This window comes from Procambarus clarkii, chromosome 31, assembly GCF_040958095.1.
Source record: "Procambarus clarkii isolate CNS0578487 chromosome 31, FALCON_Pclarkii_2.0, whole genome shotgun sequence".
Taxonomy (NCBI): Eukaryota; Metazoa; Arthropoda; class Malacostraca; order Decapoda; family Cambaridae; genus Procambarus; species Procambarus clarkii.
The window spans coordinates 27,691,275-27,715,401 of record NC_091180.1 but is presented as its reverse complement, the minus strand read 5'-3'; the positions used below and the strand labels follow the sequence as shown (position 1 = coordinate 27,715,401).

General features: G+C 42.4%; 2 protein-coding genes across 3 annotated transcripts in view; one reads left to right on the top strand and one right to left on the bottom strand.

Annotated features, from left to right (window-relative positions):
- The window catches only part of LOC123758831 (FYVE, RhoGEF and PH domain-containing protein 2), a 231,117-nt gene extending 213,486 nt beyond the window's left edge, over positions 1-17,631 (bottom strand). Inside the window, exon 1 of one of the 2 annotated variants that reach the window (XM_069334608.1) lies at positions 17,443-17,631. The gene's annotated coding sequence lies outside the window, so the exon portion shown is untranslated. The remainder of the gene's footprint in view (positions 1-17,442) is intronic. The other variant, XM_069334606.1, reaches the window with a different exon arrangement.
- Positions 17,632-20,976: 3,345 nt separating this feature from the next.
- Positions 20,977-24,127, top strand: part of CREG (Cellular Repressor of E1A-stimulated Genes) — a 14,118-nt gene continuing 10,967 nt past the window's right edge. The window contains exons 1-2 of the mRNA XM_045743565.2: positions 20,977-21,167; positions 24,109-24,127. The exon at positions 24,109-24,127 is cut by the window's right edge and continues 71 nt beyond it. Of these exons, the coding sequence (XP_045599521.1) occupies positions 21,108-21,167; positions 24,109-24,127 (79 nt within the window). The 5' untranslated portion in view covers positions 20,977-21,107. The remainder of the gene's footprint in view (positions 21,168-24,108) is intronic.

The window sequence follows — 24,127 nt, the reverse complement described above, 5'->3', positions numbered from 1 at the left end:
GCTTCAAGGAAGGTATTCTGAATGCCAGAGGTATCCGTATCCTTGGGAGTGAAGTGCCGAGAAGTTTAAGAGGCAATTAAATAAATATATAACCACCGAGATCCTTATGTGGATATTCACAAACGCACGAAGCCTAAAACAAACAACGAGTTCTCTACCAGGTCCACAAACATAGGAAGGGGAACAGTGTGGAAATTTAGTGATAACTTTCGTTGTTCTTTGGAAATGAGGATTATCTCGTAGGAAACAGTATGGCAGTTTAATACTATCCTAACGTCCTACAAGCCACCAGACAACGTTACGCTGCTAAACCCAACAGGCGATAATTGTGACGAGAGTACGGCCACAGAGGTGAGTGTCTTCTTTCGGCTGTGTAATGTATCAGTCATGTAATGTGTGTGATGTAGCTAAAACTTGATCTTGTAAAAGCATCTTAACCACCCTCTGTGGTTAAATGCTCAAGAACTAAAATTCTATCCCTGAGGCACGAAATAGGTAAGTACACATAGGGAGTATTCATACTCACACACACATATATATACTTCAGCCCTGAATGTCTATACAGGAATATGTACAAGACTTACATATAACACACTAGCTTCTATAGCAGCTATTTTATCCTGTCAAATTAGGAGACATAATATTTGTGTATGTTTTTCTTATATGTGTATGCTTGTCAGAATTGCATTTCACTTTTGTAAACGAATTTTAATCACATTATGTGTATACAAACAGACCTCGAACACTGTTAATGTAGGACAGACATAAATGTATGTAGGTTAGAACCTTAAAAGCACTATAATAAGTTTCTGTTGTCGATTGTTCAATAAATCAATGAATTATATGTCTAACAGATATCTAACCCTATCTATGGTGGACAATAAAAAAATATATATGCTGGTTACCAATGTAAATGTGTAACCACGACTGTGGTAGAAAATAATGTAATAAAAATACCACCCACTGCCACTACTCACCACTACCACCATTTATCATCATCCCACCACTTTCATCACTAGTAAGAGCAACACAATGTATCCATAAATTCCTATCAGCCAACGCCTTTATGAAAATACATTTACCTCAAAAAATTGCTGCCTGCATCGCTATCCCATATGATAATCTACTGTTCACATATACAAAACCGTTTCCAACAAAACCCTTCACTAACATAGAAGAGCACTGTGTTGCGGCGAAGTCCTGGTCCATCATCATCTGAGACATGCTAAGCACTCAAAAATAAGCACAAAAAATAATTATTGATAGGTCGCCACCAGCCGCTTTACTCACGCCATCGAGGCACTCCGACGGAATATTCTTGTGTCTGTTAAGATGTTGGTCCAGGGTTGTTTATGCAAGACATTGCCAGGCTGAGACACTTATTATTACTGTTTAAAAAATTCATTAAATTTGACGGTCACACCAACGGGTACAAGGATGTCGTTGGAAGACATCCTTGAGGGACCAGGAAGCATGTTAGAATGTGTAAAACTGTCCCTTAAAAGTTAAGTGTAGGAGATGGCTCCATAATCATGACTTATCGATACACTAAGCCTGTCTCTAGATATAAAGGAAATTACTAATTGACCCCTAGCTGTCAGAAGAAAAAAAGTTGATAAACACCTACGCTGGGTACCCGACAACCGAGCTATGACACATTTACCACTGTAAATGTAGGTCCAGTTGCCGAGAGTACGGCCACAGAGGTGAGACTGTCTTCTTTAAGGTTAAGGTAGCAAGAAGTTGGATGTCCGATTCAACTTCACTGGATCGCGAGTTGCAAGTACCAATAGTGTGACTGCTCAGGCCGTCAACCAGGCTTTGTCAAGAGACCGGTCAAGGGAGTAGTAACCTCCGACACCAACACTGGATAAAGTAGGTATACAATGTGGCTGGTACAACTGAATAACACCTCCACCCCCCTCCCCACCACCACCCCCCAAGTGTGGCTTAGATTAGCAGATGATGTGAAATTAGAGAACCAAGGCAGGAAAGGGAGTGTCAACAAGGTAAAGTAAAGGGTAAGGTAGTAACAGAAGGAGGTAAAAATGCAAATGATGCAACCACTAGGCTAAGAGAAATCTGTAAATCAACCATAATCAAACTGACAAGAAATGTGTATGAAGTCAAGTAACGATCTCTCGTACCTAAAATCGCCCTAACTACTAAGCAATTATTGCAGTCTCGCATATGTTGTCAAATGTGAAGTTTCTTCCGAGAAGCGCGAGTAAATTCTGACAAATATCGTAATCCTTGTTCCCTCACGATTCGTTCCTTGGCGCCAGAGGACTTCGTGGCGCCAAGGAACGAATCTGCAGCCCATTCCATAACCGATTCTGGAAGCAAGCCATGTGGCACCACCTTCCTGCAGCAAGAGTGAACCCTTCTCTCTCAAGTTCTCTTGAAAACACGTGGAAAAGTGCTTATTCACGATTTTGTCATTCATTTTATTAAGACTTGACAAGTTTCATGGCAAATCTTATCCACAATCAGTTTACATTTACACCCCCCCCCCTTCCCACACACGGAATCTTCACAGCAAGAATACGTAGCCTTCAACTGGGAAAATAAAATAGCTCCTCGATTATTGTGCATAGAGCTGCATATTAAAACTTTTGAGATATAGGCTACTGCACACGCCTCTTCCGCGCCCAACTTTCCCCATCCCAACACTAGCCTTCCTACCTCATCCCCCCCCCCCACACTACCTCAATTCAGCCATCCCCTCCAGTCCTACTCGAATCCACCACCCAACCTGCTAGGCTACCCATCCCACTCATCAACCTACATCTCCACATCATCACCCATACACGTCATACAGCGACTATTCCTACCAGTCATTCATACTGGGACCAAAATATAAATATGTATCCCGGAACAAAAAGTCACTATATGTATCAATATTATATTCATCAATTTTGAGTGATGTTTGTATGCATTGCAATAATTAATACCGGTTGAGAGTAATTGCCTAGTTGGATTTATTCAGGGTTCATTCATTTGATTCAACTATTCAGTGTTTAATGAGTGAGATTGACGAGGTGTGACGGTGAAGCCACATTAAAATGATTTTTTTGTCATGTCATGTCAAAATTAAATGCTTTGTTGTGCTTGTGTTTTCAGTTACTTTCATTAAGTAATAGATGGAGCACCCGGCTGTACCCGGGTCTCTCTTTCCCCTCTCCCATCCCCGTTCCCCCCATCTAACCCCTCTCCCCATCTCTTCCCATCATCCACCCTCTCACCCATCCTTATCGCTCTCTCACCTTATCCTTCCGGCTCTTTCAACCTGTCCTTCCCCCCCCTCTCTCTCTCTCTCTCTCGCCTATTCTTCCCCAGTCTCTCGCCTGTCCCCCTCATCTTCCTCAACATCCACCTATCTCAATCTAAAAAAATATTACAATTTTTTTTTTATTAAAATATGAGGTACATCTGCATTAGTGCAGCTACCCTAGACTATATGAAGTGGAATGCAGTGTGTCAAAAAAAAAAAAAAGCTAACTAGGTGATGCTAAAAAATCCCCATCACACAGGATGGTTAGTCATACAGAGGCATGTGATAAGCAGTCTGCACTGGCAGACTCCGGATGCATTTTGAGGATATCATCAACACAAGATTGAATAAGGTAGCAGTGGTAATAAAAGTCTACTGAATTTAGCTAGGAACAACCACAGTCTCTTGTGGCCCACACCCAAATGGAAGTCTTGGGCTCAGTGGCAGTAGTCAAAAAATCTTAAGTAACTAATGTGACGCTTCGGGACGGGTGTAAATGTGAAAACCAAACTGAAAGTTGTGTACAGTTATAGCACACGAGTTGAAAACGATTGCAAAGTCAACATTAAATAAATTTAGGAATCCACTACGAATGTAAGTTATGCTAATAAAAGTAAAAACGACAATTCGACAATAACAAAATAAAGAATTGAAGGCGGTACAACAAAACTGTTCTGGCATTCCGTTCGAAACTTTCGCTACAAGGCATTAGCAAAACGTCATACGAACGTGACCAGAATCTGTCGCCACAACTAGTCAACGAGTTTACAACCTGCAAGAGGCCTCCGGAGCGCCTTGGCTTGCTCCCTGTCCGAAGAACTATCGATCCCACATCAGTACTTAACCAGTCCAAATTTATTAGTACGCGTCTAAGAATTTGTCTAAGATTCTACCTCAGACTAATAGAAAGCCTAAGCTTTCTATTAGTCCTAATTTGTTCATTAGGAAAACAAATTATTAACATACGAAGGGCTTGAGCCCTAAAGTATGTAGGACTGCATATATCCAAGATTAAAACAGGTATGAAAGTCCAGTACTTCGCTGCATGTTAGATGCAAGATGAGAATCCTCACTATCTTGTACATGCAACCCGTTGTATAATTAAAATCCTTTTCATTACGAAAAAGCGTTTGACGAAAGGTCAGAAGAAAAGCACCATTTCCTCAAAAGAAAATATACGAGATGGCAATTCAAATACGTGTGCTAGATTTTGATCGCTAGATAGAACATAAGATGCCACATTCCTGGAGAAATGAATATAAATAATGAAAAAATAGGGGCAGAAGAAAAGAACGGAAAAATTAGGGGAAGGTAGCAGGAACGGAGAAACACACAAAATGAATTTAGCACAATAGGGAGAACGCACGAGGATAAAGGAAAGATGGATGACTGAATGGAGGGCTCTAAGGGAATGGAGGAGGGTAGGGGAGAGGGAATGAGAAACTTGGGAGTGGGGAATAAGGGGAAAAGCAACGGGGACGAATTTAAAAAAAATAAGCCGTACGTCGTGAAGAGTAGAGGGGAAGTGGGCAGCCTAGCATTGGAGTGTGAAGAAAGGGTGCCGAGGAGTGAGTGAGGGAGGGTGCCGGGAAGTGAGAGAGGGTGCCGGGAAGCGAGAGAGGGAGAGGGAGGGTGCCGGGAAGCGAGAGAGAGAGAGAGACAGAGAGAGAGAGAGAGAGAGAGAGAGAGAGAGAGAGAGAGAGAGAGACAGAGAGAGAGAGAGAGAGAGAGGAGGAGAGAGAGAGAGAGAGAGAGAGGAGAGAGAGAGAGAGAGAGAGAGAGAGGATGCCGGGAAGCGAGAGAGAGAGAGAGAGAGAGAGGATGCCGGGAAGCGAGAGAGAGAGAGAGAGAGAGAGAGAGAGAGAGAGAGAGAGAGAGAGAGAGAGAGAGAGAGGATGCCGGGAAGCGAGAGAGAGAGAGAGAGAGGATGCCGGGAAGCGAGAGAGAGAGAGAGAGGATGCCGGGAAGCGAGAGAGAGAGAGAGGATGCCGGGAAGCGAGAGAGAGAGAGAGGATGCCGGGAAGCGAGAGAGAGAGAGAGGATGCCGGGAAGCGAGAGAGAGAGAGAGAGAGAGAGAGAGAGGATGCCGGAAGCAGAGAGAGAGAGAGAGAGAGAGAGGATGCCGGGAAGCGAGAGAGGAGAGAGAGGATGCGGAAGCGAGAGAGAGAGAGAGGATGCCGGGAAGCGAGAGAGAGAGAGAGGATGCCGGGAAGCGAGGAGAGAGAGAGAGGATGCCGGGAAGCGAGAGAGAGAGGATGCCGGGAAGCGAGAGAGAGAGAGAGAGAGGATGCCGGGAAGCGAGAGAGAGAGAGAGAGAGGATGCCGGGAAGCGAGAGAGAGAGAGAGAGGATGCCGGGAAGCGAGAGAGAGAGAGAGAGGATGCCGGGAAGCGAGAGAGAGAGAGAGAGGATGCCGGGAAGCGAGAGAGAGAGAGAGAGGATGCCGGGAAGCGAGAGAGAGAGGAGAGGATGCCGGGAAGCGAGAGAGAGAGAGAGGATGCCGGGAAGCGAGAGAGAGAGAGAGAGAGAGAGAGGATGCCGGGAAGCGAGAGAGAGAGAGGATGCCGGGAAGCGAGAGAGAGAGGATGCCGGGAAGCGAGAGAGAGAGAGAGAGGATGCCGGGAAGCGAGAGAGAGAGAGAGAGGATGCCGGGAAGCGAGAGAGAGAGAGGATGCCGGGAAGCGAGAGAGAGAGAGAGAGGGTGCCGGGGGAGTGAGAGAGAGAGAGAGGGGGTGCCGGGGAGTGAGAGAGAGAGGGGGTGCCGGGGAGTGAGAGAGAGAGAGGGGGTGCCGGGGAGTGAGAGAGAGAGAGAGGGGTGCCGGGGAGTGAGAGAGAGAGAGGGGGTGCCGGGGGAGTGGGAGAGAGAGAGGGGGTGCCGGGGGAGTGAGAGAGAGAGGGGGGGTGCCGGGGGAGTGAGAGAGAGAGGGGGGTGCCGGGGGAGTGAGAGAGAGAGAGAGAGAGAGGGAGTGCCGAGGAGTGAGTGAGAGAGGGTGCCGGGGAGTGAGAGAGAGAGAGGGTGCCGAGGAGTGAGTGAGAGAGGGTGCCGGGAAGTGGAGGAGAAGGTAAAATGATATGGGGTAGGAAGCGTGGTGTAGAATTGGAGTGGGGATGAGTGGAGGGGAAATATTAATGGGTTTAAGTGTAAGGTTGGGGGGGGGGAAGAGGTCCAACAGAAATGCCCCCCCCCCCACACAGCACACATGCTCAAGGGGTGGACATTACCATAGTTGAATGCTGAGGCCTTTTGAACAGACGTCATTCAGAATACTAGGCTATGCAGACCAGTTCTAGAGTAGGCTATCCACAAGTCTTCTCGAGCGTTCCCAACGTCACTAAACTGGTGTACTAAATTCCCGGAACCTAATCTAACCGAGGACTCACAAATAGAAAACAGAACATCACGTTCATTTCGTGAGCCTTTGTAATTTTTAGTACGCCAGTTTTTTTTGCCTTAGGAGATTTATATGTCAAATTGCGATGTACTATTCGAAAAGTCAGGGTCCAACACACCTGGAAACCCCACCTTGTAAAGCACAAGAAGATCGAACAAGTCCAAATGAACATTACACAATTCCGCATGAGGGAAAGTGAATGAAGGGGCACTTGGTGAATGTTGGAAATAGTCAGGTGCAAGGCTTATTCCGCTTGTAGGCAAGTGGAATAAGCCTAGGCGTGGAGTCGGTTTCATATTATAGGGAACATGAAGCCTAACAGACTTGAAACAACAACGGCATATTTACTGCTAAATGAACAGGCATCAAAAGAGTACTTAGACGCGCCCAAGCGTCTAAGTACGCTACAGATCACTTCCATTCAGAGCAGTAAAAGTAGGTAGAGGTCTACAATAAAATCAGGCCTATTAAGGAGGGAAGAATAATTACACCAGGTTCCAAATAGTTAAGAGGCAGAACATAGAAGCTAGAACTCCTTTCTGGCAGACAGATAAGCCTAAACACACACGAGCTATGAGGAAATACTACTGTTCACACCACAGACGGCACATAATCAGGCCAATTAATTATTATATATATTATTATATATAAATTATATAGGGATATATATATTATATCTGATTATATAGGGATATATAATCAGGCCAATTAATTGGCCAAAAGCCAATTAAATACTATTAGTTGTAGATACGGTGGACAAGAACCGACTTCCAAATGTAAATGACCATAGCCAGGCCTATGCGATTTAGATGGAACCTGCTGAATACATTGACGAGCCAAAGGGCTGTTTTATGCCCACGAAAAATCTTTCAAGCTAGAAAGATTGTTGAGGCTGCCACCATACAAACATTAGGCTAACGGAGTCAGAATAGCAACGCACTACATGAACACAATAATGGGATCTGCGTAATGAAAAATTAATAGACGTCTTTAATGTAATGAAACGAGGAGGAGGGCGGAAACAACGATAACAAACTCGTTCCTTATAGGAGACGTTAATCATATATGTTTATTACTTAAATTACTCTATATTTACTATATATTCAAACAGAGTTACTTCTACATTCATATAATCGGTGTATCGATCCGCATTCTGAGAATGGTCTCGGCTCTAACATTTCACTACCACGACAGACAGGGAGGGGCGTGTGTAGGTGGTGAGGGAGAGAGCCCCCACATGGCACGTCTGGGTGGTAGTATGGTATAGTACACCACGTGGTTAGGGTAAGCGGTTAGGCTAAGTCAGTCCTCAACTGTACACATTGAGTCACAAGCCCCAGTTCTTGGTATAGGGCGGCACCGCATGTTGCCGTCCCCTTGCACACCCCTATTCTTGCTGCCTTCTGCTCTGCCAACAACGAATTAAAAAGAGTCGCAAGGAAGTGAGAGGAGGCGCCTGCCAGCGTGCGTGCAGGGAAGGAACGGGGGGAGGTTAAGAGCGTCGGTGGTGGTGGTGGCAGCGAGGGGGTGTTGGCGTACGAGGATGATGCCGTCTATTTAACTCTCAGGCGCACGGAAGTGACTCACCAGACGTCTAGCACAGCCCCTGGCACATGGGACGGACCTCGCCGGTAACTGCATTAGTTTTTTTATCTTTATTTACTATCATATATATATTAAATTGTACAAGGCAATACTATATTACATATACAGTAGTATAATTCTCAGTAAACAAATGTTTCATTATCACAGAACATGAACTTTAAACCCCTAAATGTTATATTTATTTTTCTTTAAATGATTTACAATATTGGAGATTATATTTACATTAATTTACAAGGGAAATTATTACATTTATATTTATTTTATTCATTAGTTCTAGACAAATAAGGTAATTAAACCAGTAAGAACAGCAAACAAATTACTAGACGAGGATGCTAGAGGCTGTGGTAGGGGGGTAGAAATAGCCTAAGCTACTCTACCTCTTTGAGATGTATTTATTGCTTATCTCAATAAACATACTTGAACTTGAACTAGAGGCTGTGAATAAAGAGTGAATATTTATTTTATTAACACATTTAGGTACATCTGCATTTGTAACAATAATAGACAGGAACTCTAGGGCACTGAAACATCAGCTGTTATTAAGCAGACCATAGGTCAGGCCACCTCAAAAAACACAACCTGGATTTATTTTTAATCATCCATTAATCAACTACTCACTCAAACATTTCGCGTCCATGCCAGCGACCCACCAGGAATAAAAAATAGCGAATACTGAATAGGGAGACATTCATGCTCTCCGAAAAATGCTAGTTACTCGTTATTTAGTTTATATGACATTTACGGCAACAAATCCTGGAATTGTAACGTTGGACTGTCCTGAATTTGGTACGAGAGAATGTGTGAGTCCTCGAAGATTTGGTTAAATATCTCTTGGATCACGTCTTAGGTGATCAGCCATTGAAAATATGATTTTTTAGACAGGAAGACTACTGTCGATGAAACTCATAGCAAACGTGCACGTGCATGCACACTTAGGGTTGGAAATAGCAAGGATTACATTCAAGAACATGAGCACAGAGAAGTAAGCTATATTGTTCACTATATAGCCTATGTAAGATCAATTCTTCAGTAGCCTATATACCACCAGCATAGAACTCTCAACAAGTCACAACACAAATAAGTTAGCTAAAGTTCATAGGATTTCTACCAGAATGTAGATGTCTGAATCTGAAGTAAGAACAATCAAAGATTCAGACAGCGAATGAGCACGGTGTACAACAAAGTCAGGTGTGTACAAATTGTACGTTGTAGTCCCCAAGGTTCAGAGTGCAGTGAAAAATAGTGTTTAGCAAATATCCGCGTTTTCTATGCATCGGTAGGTTAGGTTAAGTGGGTCGCTTGGGTTCATACGCTTCTGGTTACATTAGGGCTATTGTAGTTAGCTGTAAGCCATTAACTGTAAAGTGTTATCCGTCCTGACTCCTAACAAACAAAACTGGTCATGATCACAACCCCAGCACACACACAAACGAGTTTCGTCATAACCACAACACGTTAATGACATTTGTCATAACCACAACGGATAAGCCTCGTCAAATCCATAACCTCAGCATTCAGTGGAACAAACTAACCGTAACAACCTCAACAATAAGAAAAAGTCCAGCGATATGCAACAAAGTTTATGGTACAACTGGGCAACTACAATGAACGGCTGAGAAAAATACACACCACGCTGCAGGAAAGGCAAAAAGAAGGTATGATAATGGGCTAGATAATTTTCTCTAAGAAGTGCCAGACCAACCGGGCTTTGGTGGATGGATCTGTGGGCCTGCGGGCCGCTCCAAGCAACAGCCTGTTGGACCAAGCTCTCACAAGACGGCTTGGGGGAATAGAAGAACTCCCAGAACCCCATCAAGCAGGTATCGAGGAGAAGTGACGAACCTAATTTCTTGGACTTTTGTAGTTAAAAAAAAATGCATGTCCAAACCTAGTTCAAGTTCCAATTTGTTAATAAAGATGTTAATAATAATAAGAAATTCTCAAATTTCAAAAAAAAAATCCTCTCTTCTCTCAAACCATATACAATTCTCGAACAAAGTTCATGAATATTATTCTTCATTAATCGCATCTTTGCGTCTTGTCTCGTTATTTTTTGCAGTTTATTTTGAATTCTTTATTATTATCGTTATTGACTTCCTTTACGTTGATCTTACTTACATAGCTACTATACGTCATTTAATTCTTAATTAGAATAGTATTTTTCCATCTTGCATAGTTTACTGGTGATTCTAGGAATTTTCTCCCCAAGCAAGTCCACTACGGGCTCACCATAGCCCGTGTTACTTGGAACTTTTTGTTTCAGGTAGCGAATCTTAAACAACAACTCCCCTAGCAGCCCAGCTGGACGCCAAGATTCACACGGCAACCTCCAGAAAGGCTATTGTTGCATGCAGCATGGATTCCAGCCTATTCAACATGCACGGTTGTGAAGCTGCAAGAACGCTTAACAATTCCCTTAAACAAGAACTCTAAAGCTGTTCCTAGAACATTCGCCTTTGATTGCAAAAAAATAAAATAAACAAAGGTATTTCCGTTGCCAGGACAGCGGGGATGGGAGCCATGCGTGGCGTTACCCTCAGGACAGAAGAGGAGCGTGCCAACCATCTCATCCAGAAGGCGTCCAGTGAGTCGCACGAATTCCTTAAATGCTTATCCTGCTTCAGCTCCTCTCCCTCTCCACCCCCTCCCCGTCTTTCCTCTCTCCCTCTCCACCCCCTCCCCGTCTTTCCTCTCTCCCTCTCCACCCTCTCCCCGTCTTTCCTTTCCCCCTCTCTCTCCTCCACCTTCTGTCTCCATTCGCCCAGTTCTACCTGCACTGTCACTACTTCGCGCTCCTGATAAAATATTACGATCTTTTCTCATCCACCTCGGAATTTTCCCCCACCTTTTCTGGTTGTTTGTGTATTCGTTGCTAGACTGAAATGTAGGATAGGTGGGAGGCATGGTAAGAGAAAGAAGTTACTGAAGTGGGGAGAAGTTACTGAGGGTGGGGGGGATACGGAGGGGGAGTTACTGAAGTGGGGGGTTACGGAGGGGGAGTTACTGAAGTGGGGGGTTACAGAGGGTGGGAGTGGAGTATCGGAGGATGGGTGGGGGGGTAACGGAGGATGGGTGGGGGGGGGGGGGGGTAACGGAGGATGGGTGGGGGGGGTAACGGAGGATGGGTGGGGGGGGAGGTAACGGAGGATGGGTGGGGGGGGGGTAACTGAGGATGGGTGGGGGGGTAACGGAGGGAGGAAGTTACGGAGGTGGTGGGGGGGGGAGGCGGAGGCCATGTTACCGGGGAAGGGAGTATAGGTGTGAGCTAGGGTATGTGCGGAAGGGTTAGTGGGATGCAGGATATGTAGGAGGCAAGTTAGGACAGGTTGGGGTATAACAGCTCCGAGTTGTTGATGCTTTTTTTTTATTAATACATGAGGTACATCTGCATTAGTGCAGCTACCCTAGACTATATGAAGTGGAGTACAGTGTGTCAAAAAAGCTAACTAGGTGATGCCAAAAAATCCCCATCACACAGGATGGTTAGTCATACAGAGGCATGTGATAAGCAGTCTGCACTGACAGACTCCGGATGCATTTTTAGGATATCATCAACACAAGAGTGAATAAAGGTAGCAGTGATAAACTCCTGCTCAGAGTTTACAACTGGAATGCTAAGGATTGGGAGATCCGTCACCTGCAGCCACAGGTAACGATAACCCAACCTGATCCTTGCAACCACTGTGTCGCACAGTCTGGTGGACGTTTTGTGCTGCCCATAGATATAGGTTTCAGATCTGAACAAATCATAGCTTTTTATACTAGTACTTTCAGGTCGTTGGGAGTCGGTAATTTCTTTCCTATCAGACCTGAGTGTTTGGACCAATACAGCTTTGACAGCAGAGATGGGGATACCTAGATCTAATTCAACTTCATCTTTGTTGCACGCTAATTTGGCTGCAATGTCTGTCGTTGTAGATGCTATCACCTGCACCCCCCCTATCTTCAACTTACCTTTTATGTTGGTGTCAACGTTGTTATTTTTTAATCAGCTACACAGAACAAAAATTTTCAAGCAGCACGGGCTATGGTGAGCCCGTCATACCTGGCACAGGAGATGTACCTAGTGCCAACGCCTGCCATCTCGCTTGCTCGTTATTTTACACCCCCTTTCCTTACACTGTCATGGGTGTCGACACGCTGCCCGCAGACTGCCACGGGTGTCGACACGTCCATTGTTACCAAGCCAAGCTCCCCAGCTGTTCTTATTTCTTTTTTGCCCTCATTTGCATCCTGCCGCGTTAGGCTACCTTCTCCTGTCTCCCAGGCTACTGTGTAACAAACATTCATTATGCTACTTTTCACGACTAGTAACCAGTTCGGTGTCAATTAGTAAAGCGCGTTGTTAACTACAACAATCTCATGAATTTCATACGAGAAAATTACATAGCCTAGAATACAGCTTAATCATCTTGTATATGAAAGTTGTTGTTCCAATAAACTGAATCCTTTATCTATTTTAGACCTGGAAAGGGTTCTACTCCACAAACCCTGCCTGAGGGCCAGGTCTGACGTGTGATAACTTGGTCCAACAGGCTGTTGCTTGGAGCGGCTCGCATATCCACTACATCCCGGTTGGTACGGCACTTCTTGCAGAAACCACCTTAACTGTTTCTGCAAGAAACAGTTGAGTCCACCTGTGTTCCGGCAATATTTCTTATCCTTGCTGGGAGAGTATTGAACAGCCGTTGATCGTTTTATCGTATTATTATTATTATTATAATCGTAAAGTCCACTCCTTTTCTCAACCCCAACTCCGTTAGAGGCCCCCGCACAAATGCACACAAAACATTTCCCCCACCGAACCAAAACCTATTGTTCACACAGTTCACTGTGTGAACAAGACGTTCACAGCTTTTGTCTTTTAAGGTTCTTACCATCGATTAATTTAAATTGTATGCAAGAGGGGTCGACGCCCCGCAACACATTTCCAGGCGCCGACGAGGATCGCCCAACAAACTTCCCAATGAACAGAGAACTTTATTTATTTAGTCTCCCCCGTGGCTGCGGGGCTGCGGGCAGTGACAGTAGCCGGGTCATAGAGCACAGCTGTCCCAAGGGCTGACAAATGGCCTGCTCGCGACCCCTAACTTACACTACCATTCTGAACCATAAATTGTACGAGAAATTATTTGTGACTAATATTCAACAAAATTATTGCCGTTACTGCTACTATTGATGCCGTTAATACTACTACAACAGCTACTAATAACAGCTAGGCTATATAATTTTCTAGCAAAGCCAATCAAGGGGGTGAGTTATATTACGCATGTACCGGTATGTACTATATATCGTATTCTAATAAAAACGGGTATAAATGTTATACACCATAAACTTAAGGTTGGTTGTATACCGTATTTTTTTTTTTAACTACGTAGGGCCTCGTTACACGGGCCCATCAATATGTATATTGCATCGTCGGCAAACCGGCAAGGATCCCAGGTTCGATCTCCGGGTGAGACACATGTTAGGGCACGTCTCTTTTTTCACCTGATGCCTCTGTTCACCTAGCAGTAAATACGTACCCGGTTGTTTGGCTAACCTAAAAGGCTTCTGTCCCCGACTGGGAAACCATCCGGTAAACCCAGAATTTGTATATATTACAACACTTTTTGCTTTGTTGTGAGGCTACGAGTAATTTTCTTCACAATGCGAAATGTATCTTAAGAGATCATACAGATTTATTAAGCCTAAAAAGAACCAAGTGTTAGATCCCTTATATCTTTCTTTTGTGTAATTTATACTGCACGCGATGAATTATTCTTAAAAATACAAATTTACCCCACGTTCCGTCCTCCACTTTTCTATATTGTATAATATGGACATAAACAGAATAAGAGTAAGTTGAGAGATGTTTGAGAGATGATGGGTGGGTGCTGTAATAGGCCTAGGTGGATTTCATAATATTTTGTATGGATAATAAAATATATGAAATATTATTGTAAATACAGTTCAAATGAACAGTGCTCAAATAAGGAAGAGATAGGTGAAAACTCTTGAACCCTCCACGCCATAGCCTAATTTTTTTCTTTCCGAAGGTTCGTAGTAAATTTTATTGTAAATTACTTTCAGAGAGCAACACTACCCGATATCAAATATGAAGCTCAGATTTAGGATCTCACAAGTGACGTAGATGATTTCAAGTTAAGACGAGTCGTTTTCTAGATACTGCATGCATATCTTGCACAGGCCTAGCAAAAATCTTGAAAAGATCACAAGGTATCCCAAGGCTGCCAGGGAAACCATTATTAGGCATCGTATCAGCCTAAGCTACATTCAACGTTTTCCATTACTTAGAAAAATATATTTCAATATCATGCCTTATGGGGATGGGAAAATCCACCAGCACACATACAGGACAGTGTCCCAACTCTTCATTCGTGTCCCAGCTCTTCATTCAACCCAAAGGGAAAGTACAATGTGCTCAACTTGTGATACATTACGATGCGGAATAGATCCCAGATACGCCACAAGAAAAATACGACCGCTTTTACTTTCTCGCTTGTAATCTGTCCTCCGGTCTCTTGCTTCAGAGTTAAAATGGTACAACATCTGTATATTATCTTTACTGACAAATTTTTATGTACAGTTTTGCCGAATCCGAATAAACCAAATACCGTAAGGTCTTAGTGCAGTGATGATGGCTCAGTGCTACAAAGGACAGAGGATCATACATAAGACAAGCGGTCTAGATTACAGATGTTAACAATTACATCTTAGAGAGAATGCTACATTAGGCTTTGGTTAGGCGTTTTGACAGTGTTTATAGTGCCCACTGCCATATGGGACCGAGGTGTTGTGTAAGGTAAGTAGTTTATATTATAGGATTTAAAAATACTAAGCCTGATATGGGTAAACAAATTTAGGCAAGATTCTTTGGTGCTGCTGAAGATAAATTTTGGAACTGTGATATGAAATTGATGTGGTATGATGAGCAAGACGGCCTGTGCTCGCATATCTCATGGAATGATTATCATAATTTTGTTGGCTGGCTGCCATGGGTTGCTCGCTGTAAATGCTACATAGAGGCTTGTGGTATGAGTCATCTTGGTGAGGCGTTGCTTGACTTTGCTTACAGCTTTGCCCAGGAGAGCGGTGCATTAGTGGTTTGATGGAACTAGTTTGAAGACTAATTTCGTCACTGATGCTGGAGGACATAATATAAAAAGAAATTGGCTCCTCGGCAAAAATAGACAAATTTATATACATATGGATACTTCAACATCTAAAGCTTTCAGTTTTCATAAATATATTTTCAGCATTTTAAATGATTCCATCCTTGCCTAATCACGAATACTATTATACATACAGACAAACGCGCGCGCCACACTGAGAAGATAAGCAGGTACATGTCTATGTAGTGCAGGCGAAAATATACATGTTGGTTCCGTCGAGCCTGGCTCCAGATGCATATTCAAAAGCTGCATTTGACACTGTGCTGCTCTAGAGGCTACAGCTCTAACTATAAAACTACCGAACAATTGACAACTAATCTGAGTAACTAATAAACATTAGGCAAAGGCTGTAAGAGAATTTGTATGATAGTGTCAGTAATGAATGGCGAACCATTTGGGTTAGAACTAGAGCCTAATCTAGTAATTAGTTTACAAGCTATTAATTATCTAACAGAGGAGCCGCATTCCTTCAGATATCGGCCGAGAAGCAAAGCACACGACATGAGGACCTCAACAGCTGGTGTGTGTGGGGGGGAGGGGAAATACCTAACGAAAGGAACGTACCTACTACGTCTGGAAAATGACCTTAGAGGCAATGGAAAGTGGTAAAAATTTAAACAGCCTTCAAAAACATTAATGCCTTCAGAGCATTGTACTCAGTACAGAATTTGTCATTGTACTCGGTATATATTTCCTCATGCTTGAATATTCAACTCAGTCATGGCACCCTCACTTTTATTATAAAAATTATACAAATTATATAAAGCTAGAATGTGGAGGGGGGGGCAGTAATCCCTAGAGGAATGAGCTAGGAAGGATGGTAACGGCTAACTTCATATACAATTTAAAAAAACAGAAGTTTAAAGGGACAGGAGCCACCGACGCCTAAAAATCTAAGAGTCAAAGAGCTAAAGCTCAACCCTACAATTCTAAGAGCTAGGTTCTCAGATACAAGGCCAAGAGGCTCTACACCCCGTCAGCTGATAGAGGCCCATGTCACACACGCCTCTATGGGCAACCTGACTCTTAGGCAATAAAAAAAACATGAAGTAATAAAGTGTGAAGGTTTTTTTTTTTATTTGTCCCGTGTTGCTTCTGTTTAATTGACCTACATACAGGTCGACATCAGACGAGAGACCCTCATGAATATGATGAATATGTGATGAGATACAAAATCATCTGGTTTATCAATGGATACACGAAGGCAATTACTATTTGAAGAGCGTATTTACTATTATTATGATATCTACACATCATCCATTACATAATTATATAATACAAAATAATTTGCTTCTAGATTCATACATTCCAACTCTTAATTCAGCTTCCAGTAGGCCTACACAACGAATCTCATATAAAAGATAAGATTTAACAACTTAACATTACGCCGACAGATTCAACCAGCTCGCGAGGAATTTTCTAACCTTCGGTGTCACACTGTCTCTACAGACAGACAGACAACAAGTAACAAATGATACAATTACACCGCCACGTTCCTTGCGGTGCCGCCAGAGACCAACAGGAGCACCTCACTGCCCCATATGCTGGCACCGGGGAGACGGGAGCCGAGGATCCCATTTGTGATGGGTAAATGTGGTAAGGCTTAGATGAAGAGCTATTTGCAGGTCTATTACACTAAGAGATGCTGACAGCAGCTGGGAGAGCATTAGACAGGAGGAGTGATGCTGACAGCAGCTGGGAGAGCATTAGACAGGAGGACCTCACTGCCGGCACGCGTCGCCGCCAAGCTGTACAGCTGGAGGCTGCGACCATAACCCACTTAATCTGGTAATTATCTCTTAACCTGAGGCCCGGCATCACTTGTCAACTATTATATTCTGTTATATCTAGAGAACCGACACTCCTTTACTACCACCAGGAGCCTGAACCACCTCACCCTATGACCTAGTGAGTCACTGAACATATCAAGAGGGGGACGGACGCCTTCCCATGGCGTGCCACCCTCATCCTAGGTTTCTCCCCTCCCTATTTCTCACCTTTTGAGCCGCCATGGTTGCTATTACTTCAGAACAGAGAGCGATAATCCAATGTCTATAAAGTTTAATCACTGCTAATATCATCCGCGGAATGTTACGAGCGCAAACACAGAATTCATTTATGTTATTTGCAACTTCCCGGTGCAGGGTCGAGCACTCCCCACACGTCACAGCGGCCAAGAGCACACTGACGTTTCCCGCGTTGACCCAGCAGACGACGCACCGGCCCGCGACTCCCTTCCCCGTCGCTAGATGTCTCCACCTGCTGAAAGCTGAATGAATATAGAAAACGTGAATGTGTCAAAGAAAGTGGAGCGATCTATCTTTCGATATGGCAACTTGGTTTCACAAATATAATTCGTATTTGGCCAGGTAGCGGCTTGTTGGAATGTTGGAAAGTAACTCTTTATTTAGTGCTTTAATTCGCAGAAAAGTAGGGTTACCTGATGGATTAACTGATCTTACTCTTTACCCCTTATAGCTCTATCTATAAATCCAACATTTATGTTTGTAACTCATCTTCTATTTATGTACCTTTATCTGAATAAATATCTTATCTTATCTTATCTTATCTTTAAAATATTGCTAAACAAAGTGTATAGTATTTATATATATAATATACGTTTGCATCATGTTTAATTTATTATGCATTCTTGTACTTAATATACAGAATTATATTAAAATTTAGTCTTCATTGTCACACTCCAGTGTTCCATATAGCATATAATATCACAGATACGTTACCCGTGTTATATATGCAGGAAGGTTCCTAACACTTGGAGTTACTTGTGTCCTCTTTGCAAGCACGCTTCTAAAGAATTTATATCCATGATATAGTATAACCAAAACTGAACTGCATTATATAAATAGGGCCTAACAGGAGTACAATATCTTATAGCCATTTCAACCCTAAGAACCATAAACCTTCAAACAACGAAAACTTACTTACCACAGCGTGTGCCTACTTTCAAAATTTGTGATTATAACGAAGAAAAATGTATATTAACTGGGTTTATAACCACGTAAGGATATATGGAAATGAAACCGCAGACAAACTAACCAGAGGGAACATGCAGACTGTAGCTGTCAATATGTCAGAACCAGTCTACCACAAACAACTATATACTGTACAGCAGAGATCTTCAACCTTTTTCACTTTGCAGCCTATTGAAATTATTAAGACGCCATCATTTGTTGAAGGAAAGACTTTATATATATTAAAAAGATACTTAACGTTGTATTTAAAAGTTAAATATTTAAAATTGTAATCATAGTGTCATTTTTTTAAATAATATTGATCATGTTAGTTTTAGTTTAGTTAATTTATTATGCACCCCATACCCATCTTGTGGGCGGTAGTGGAAAGGGTTACAGAGGCACATAATGGGCTCAGGGACTGAACCCCACAATTCATGATCATGGATTTCAAAAGATTGGTTTTTCATATTGACGTTCATATTTTTGACTCCTGTTATTATTTTACCTTCCCTCAGACTCCTGCGACACTCCTGTGGACCCATCGCTCCCGCTGGTTGAAGGACAAATGACCAAAGTCAGACTGTATAACTGGCACATTGCAACCAATGCTCAGTAGAGATTGTTAAGGTCTAATAGCACCAATTCCTCTGAAATAAAATTAACAAATATATCAATAAATACAAATCTGGAAAATAAATGAATAGTATTTAGTGGGACTACTGAAATGCGGGGAAAAAAAAAATCCTTCTAAATTCGTGAATGTCTGAGGAAGTGCTCCAGTTTGTGTCAATTTGTTCTCGGGACACTTGGAGGTTTTTCTCCTGATTGGAATCTTGTAAATCTTATGGCTCGCGTCCGCCCCTAGTCGACCTTTCCTCGCAAGTAGTCGACTTCTCCTTGTCAACATTGTTGACGGAAGACGAAATATATATATATAAACTCACGGAAAAACGCCAAGCCATTACGAGTATATAACTGTAAGTGATAGTGAAGCCTCTCCTCATTGATTTAATGTTATTAGTCACATTATCAAGCCTCTTCCTTATGCATTAATTTAGTATGCAATAATTATTTATTGCAGAGTCAGCACACTGCAATAATTATTTATTGCAGGTGTTATATAACCAGAGGGAATAAATAAATAAATAAAATAATTATTTATTGCAGGGCCAGCACACTGCAATAATTATTTATCGCAGTCCAGCCTCCTGAAATAATATTTATAGCAACTATTTAGTCAAACGGACAAGAACGTACTGTTAGACCCCAAAAATTCCACGTTTTGTATTACTTATTTAACCCAAATGGCATTCTAACAAAATGGAAATGTAACTTAGGAATCTACACAATTCAGACATTATCACAGCTCGAAAAACGACTTAAACCGGTATCTCTTGCCGTTGCGGTTCTATGGGGATTACCTGAATTTACCCGAGGGCAACTATCTATCTAACGGCCACGTCGGGAACAAGAAACCGATGGCTTTTCAAAGGTCCTTAATTTTTCCTAATACTTTTTCCAACTGGATTTTGAACTGCGGTAATGCTATGACCATTTACGGCTGCGGCGGGTAGGAAAGTTTCCAAGGGCTTATAACCCATTGGGCGTAAAAAGCATCTCCTGTTTTCTGTCCTTCAGCTTGAGGCTGTAACCTTTCACCTAATGCCTCTGTTCACTTAGTAGTAAACAGGTACCCCTGGAGATAGGGAACTATTGTGGGGTTGCATCCTGCTTGCCAGCTGTTAGTAGCGGGTTAAGTCACCTTAGAGCTCCAGTGGATTTTCTCGTTGATATATATCACGTTCGAGTGATTTCTCTGTATAAATAATAATATTAATGCTTTATTATTATATGTAAGCTGCCTAGCTTTGAGACTGTGCTCTGGTCGTTCTCGAGCCCATTGTTGTTGTAATAATTCATTCAACTTTGTAAGTACTCTATCAAGACTATAACTTTGCTTAGCTAAATTAATTTTGTTGAAGTTCAGTTCCTGAGCCCATAATATGTGCCTCTAACATTTTTCACTACCGCCCACGGGATGGGTAAAGGGATGGGGGGCATAATAAATGTACTAAACAAAGAATCTGTGTTTGAAGAACTGACTTTGAGTCACATAACCCTTATTCTAAGAATTAATAAGTAGTTGAAGTACAGTTAACTCAGGGTGTGTATGTGGAACTCGAGCAATTGTTTAGTATAACACTATATAAGTCTCTTTACATTCATTGTTCAGAGATTAATTATAAACGCTATCCTACTGCTCATAAACAATAATAATTGTTTATGGAGAAATTATACATGTTACTTTAGTTGCCCAGTTAATAAGTTAATTTATATTGCACCTCATACCCATCCTGTAGGTGGTAGTACATTTTATACAGACACGTAATTAGCGCAGGAATTGTACCCTAAAATTCATTTAGGTAAGCAAATTACTGTGTAGATAAGGCGGTACTTAGTTAAGCAGCACGTTGGTGCATTAAGAGAGAACGGTGGAGGGAGGTAGAGACGGTGCCGGTCAATAGATGGCAGTGTGCTGGCGGCGTCTGGCACTGTCTCTTGAGGAGCGACCGTCTTAGCTCCTCCTGGAGAGACAACATCCTCATCATCTCCAGCACTCTTGGGGCGACCTGGCCAGAGGCAGCACGCATCTATCTCTCCCTGCAAGTATAAACTAACTTGTGAAAATGTCGAAGAGTGAAGCCACCCTCGGTCTCCTTAACCCAGACTTCACAGTGAAGAAGACGGTAAATAATGTTACTTATTTTCTGTGAACATAATTTTCCTAATATGTCCGTAGGTTTGTGCTCTGGGTACGGTGCTATGGTGTAGTATTTTATTTATACTAGAGTTACGTACGGAAACTGAACAGTGGAGGACTAATGGGTAAGCCAAGAACAATACATGTCTTAAGATTGAGTTAAGTATAGGTTGTAGTGTAATAAACGGATAGTTTGTGTTAAGAGTGACTTGTACTACACTAATACCTGCAAACTGCTTGCATGACCTCAACACCACATGATCATACGCCTTAATTTCATTATTTTAGTCAATAAAATCCCACAAAATACTTTTCAAATTTAAATTCGTAATTGTAGTGTTAACGGCGTTAGACCAGAGTGGATGAATATTACATAATCAGGGATGTTATGTGTGAATTTGTATTAGAGTATTAGAAGGAATATCTCTTTGATTAGAGAACCTGTACCATAAATTTCCAGGGTGACTAGCTTCTGTGCTATTCAGATACAACCCTAGAGGACACGACACTATTTGGACATACATAATATGAATATAACGAACCTAACCTAATCCAACCCAACCTAACCTCGCTAATATATAATAGCAGCAGCCCATAGCAGCTGTCTAACTCCAGGAACCTATTTACTGCTAGGTGAACATAGGCATCAGGGTGAAAGAAACTCTGCCCATTTGTTTCCGCCTCCACCGGGGATCGAGCCCAGAACCTCAGGACTACGAATCCAAAAGGCTGTCCACTCGGCTGTCAGGGCCCCGTACCACAACCCAGTGCAGTTAATTGTATGTGCTTTTTTCAAGAGTTTAGTATCTACCCACACTACTATTCCTGCTTCCTCACTCCTCAGCCTTTATCATATGGCCTCTTCATATTGGCTTTATAAAGCAAGGTGAATATAAAATGACTATCCTTCCTGGCTTAACCAGACAAGTTTTTCTGGCAGACATAATCTCTTTGCAACTAGTTTAATACATCCAAAAGAAAATGTACGAAAATATTACATATTAAGAGGTAACACGGCAGAAAAGATCTTCTTAATGTGACTTGATGTAGGACTTGCAGCCTAGGTCGGCCTGGGGGAGCCGGTCGGCCGAGCGGACAGCACGCGGGACTTGTGATCCTGTGGTCCTGGGTTCGATCCCAGGCGCCGGCGAGAAACAATGAGCAGAGTTTCTTTCACCCTATGCCCCTGTTACCTAGCAGTAAAATAGGTACCTGGGTGTTAGTCAGCTGTCACGGGCTGCTTCCTGGGGGTGGAGGCCTGGTCGAGGACCGGGCCGCGGGGACACTAAAAGCCCCGAAATCATCTCAAGATAACCTCAAGATAGGTTAGTTGCTGTTTGCCTTTAATAGGCAGTGACGTTTTAATAATACATTCCAGTATTGTGCTGTATTGTAATTTTTATAACGGTAAAGTATCTATACAAGTGTCTATTATTCCCTAATTCTCAAGTGGTGGTAACTGTCTTGAAGTTGTTTATCTTGGAGGTAAAAATTAGATATGCTGGCTCACAAACTGCTCTCGTTCAAAGTCCAACTCACTGTATGGCATAGTGCGCTTACCTAACAGTGATAAGGAAGTGAAGACTTGCTTTTTATGCCCATCATAAGTCTTGTTCCTTGTGTTTTATTTAAACCCTCCCACTGATAACATTTGTCACATATGGGTTGGAAATTGTAGCTTGAGATAGCTTCTCAAGTCTTCATTGCTTTCCATTTGTTGACACTCGGAGTGCGAGTATTATGACATTTGGACTTATTTGCACGTCTAGCTTTCACAAATTTCCTTTTATACTGTCTTAGTACATATCTTGTATTAACCTGAGGGCAATTATATATCCAGTCCCCTCAATGGGAATAGGAAGCTGACAGTTTGTCAAAGCTCCCCCCACCATTATTCTTTAGGATTTTTTCCAACTGGATTTTGAACTAGCATTTCCATGGGTTTGACTCTATGGGTGAAAATGCATTTCCTGTTTCTGTCCATGTGGCTTGTATAGTTCATAACTGTTGCCTCTTGTAAAACGAAAGATTTTACCTTCCTAGGTAAAGGTAAACCTTCATTAATGGAAGGAATATTGTTCTTGAATGGAAGGTTACCTCTTGTATTTATAACTGTTCTTTGTTCATCCTCTGCTCTAGAAGTTGGTTTAAGATTAAACTCCCTTAACCAGTATTCATAGCTTAGTCCTCTCGATTCCAGCACTATTCTTGTTGCAAATGTGTAATTTTTCAGTTTTGTACTTCACTAGATTTGCTTTCCATGCAAGCCCTTCATTTTCTGGTAGAGTATTGGTCTTGCATGGGTTTTATTGATTGCATTCAGTATGACTGGGTGACTGTTAGGAATATATGTACAGTATATTTAGATTAAATAAATTTTTTAATTTGACTGTGGCTACAATTTTAGACAAATTATCCTTACCTGTGATATTTGGCACTTGTTGACCTTTCGAGAACTTCGGTAAACTGCAGTTAAAAAGGGGACTAAAGCCTTCAGAAGTAGTGCTTGGATGTTGTGCCTTTTGGTAAATTAATCAACACAGTACAACAACCTGCCACCTAACACCCTCAATAGTATGATCAACTGTGGGAGGGTCCCTGAAATCCACTTGGCCCAAAGTGTGCCCGAGACACTCTGAAATGAGGGACGACAATGTGCAAGAAGTATGGATTCATGGCACGGGAATGTTCCCGAAGCTGGCAAAGACGAACCAACCTGTGGAAGTACAAGTTGAAAGACTACGATTAGCACACTAAGGCAAACATGAAAATGCATCATGTGGACACTGACCAGAAAGGATCAAGTACTTGAACTGGAAACAACAAATTCCACTTCTGGCAGTCAGTTTTTAAGTCGGTTGCAAATTGTATAAAGGTTTTCTATGGTGAATATTAACTTAATTACGATAAACATTGTTATTTTACAGAATCGACGAAGGAACACTG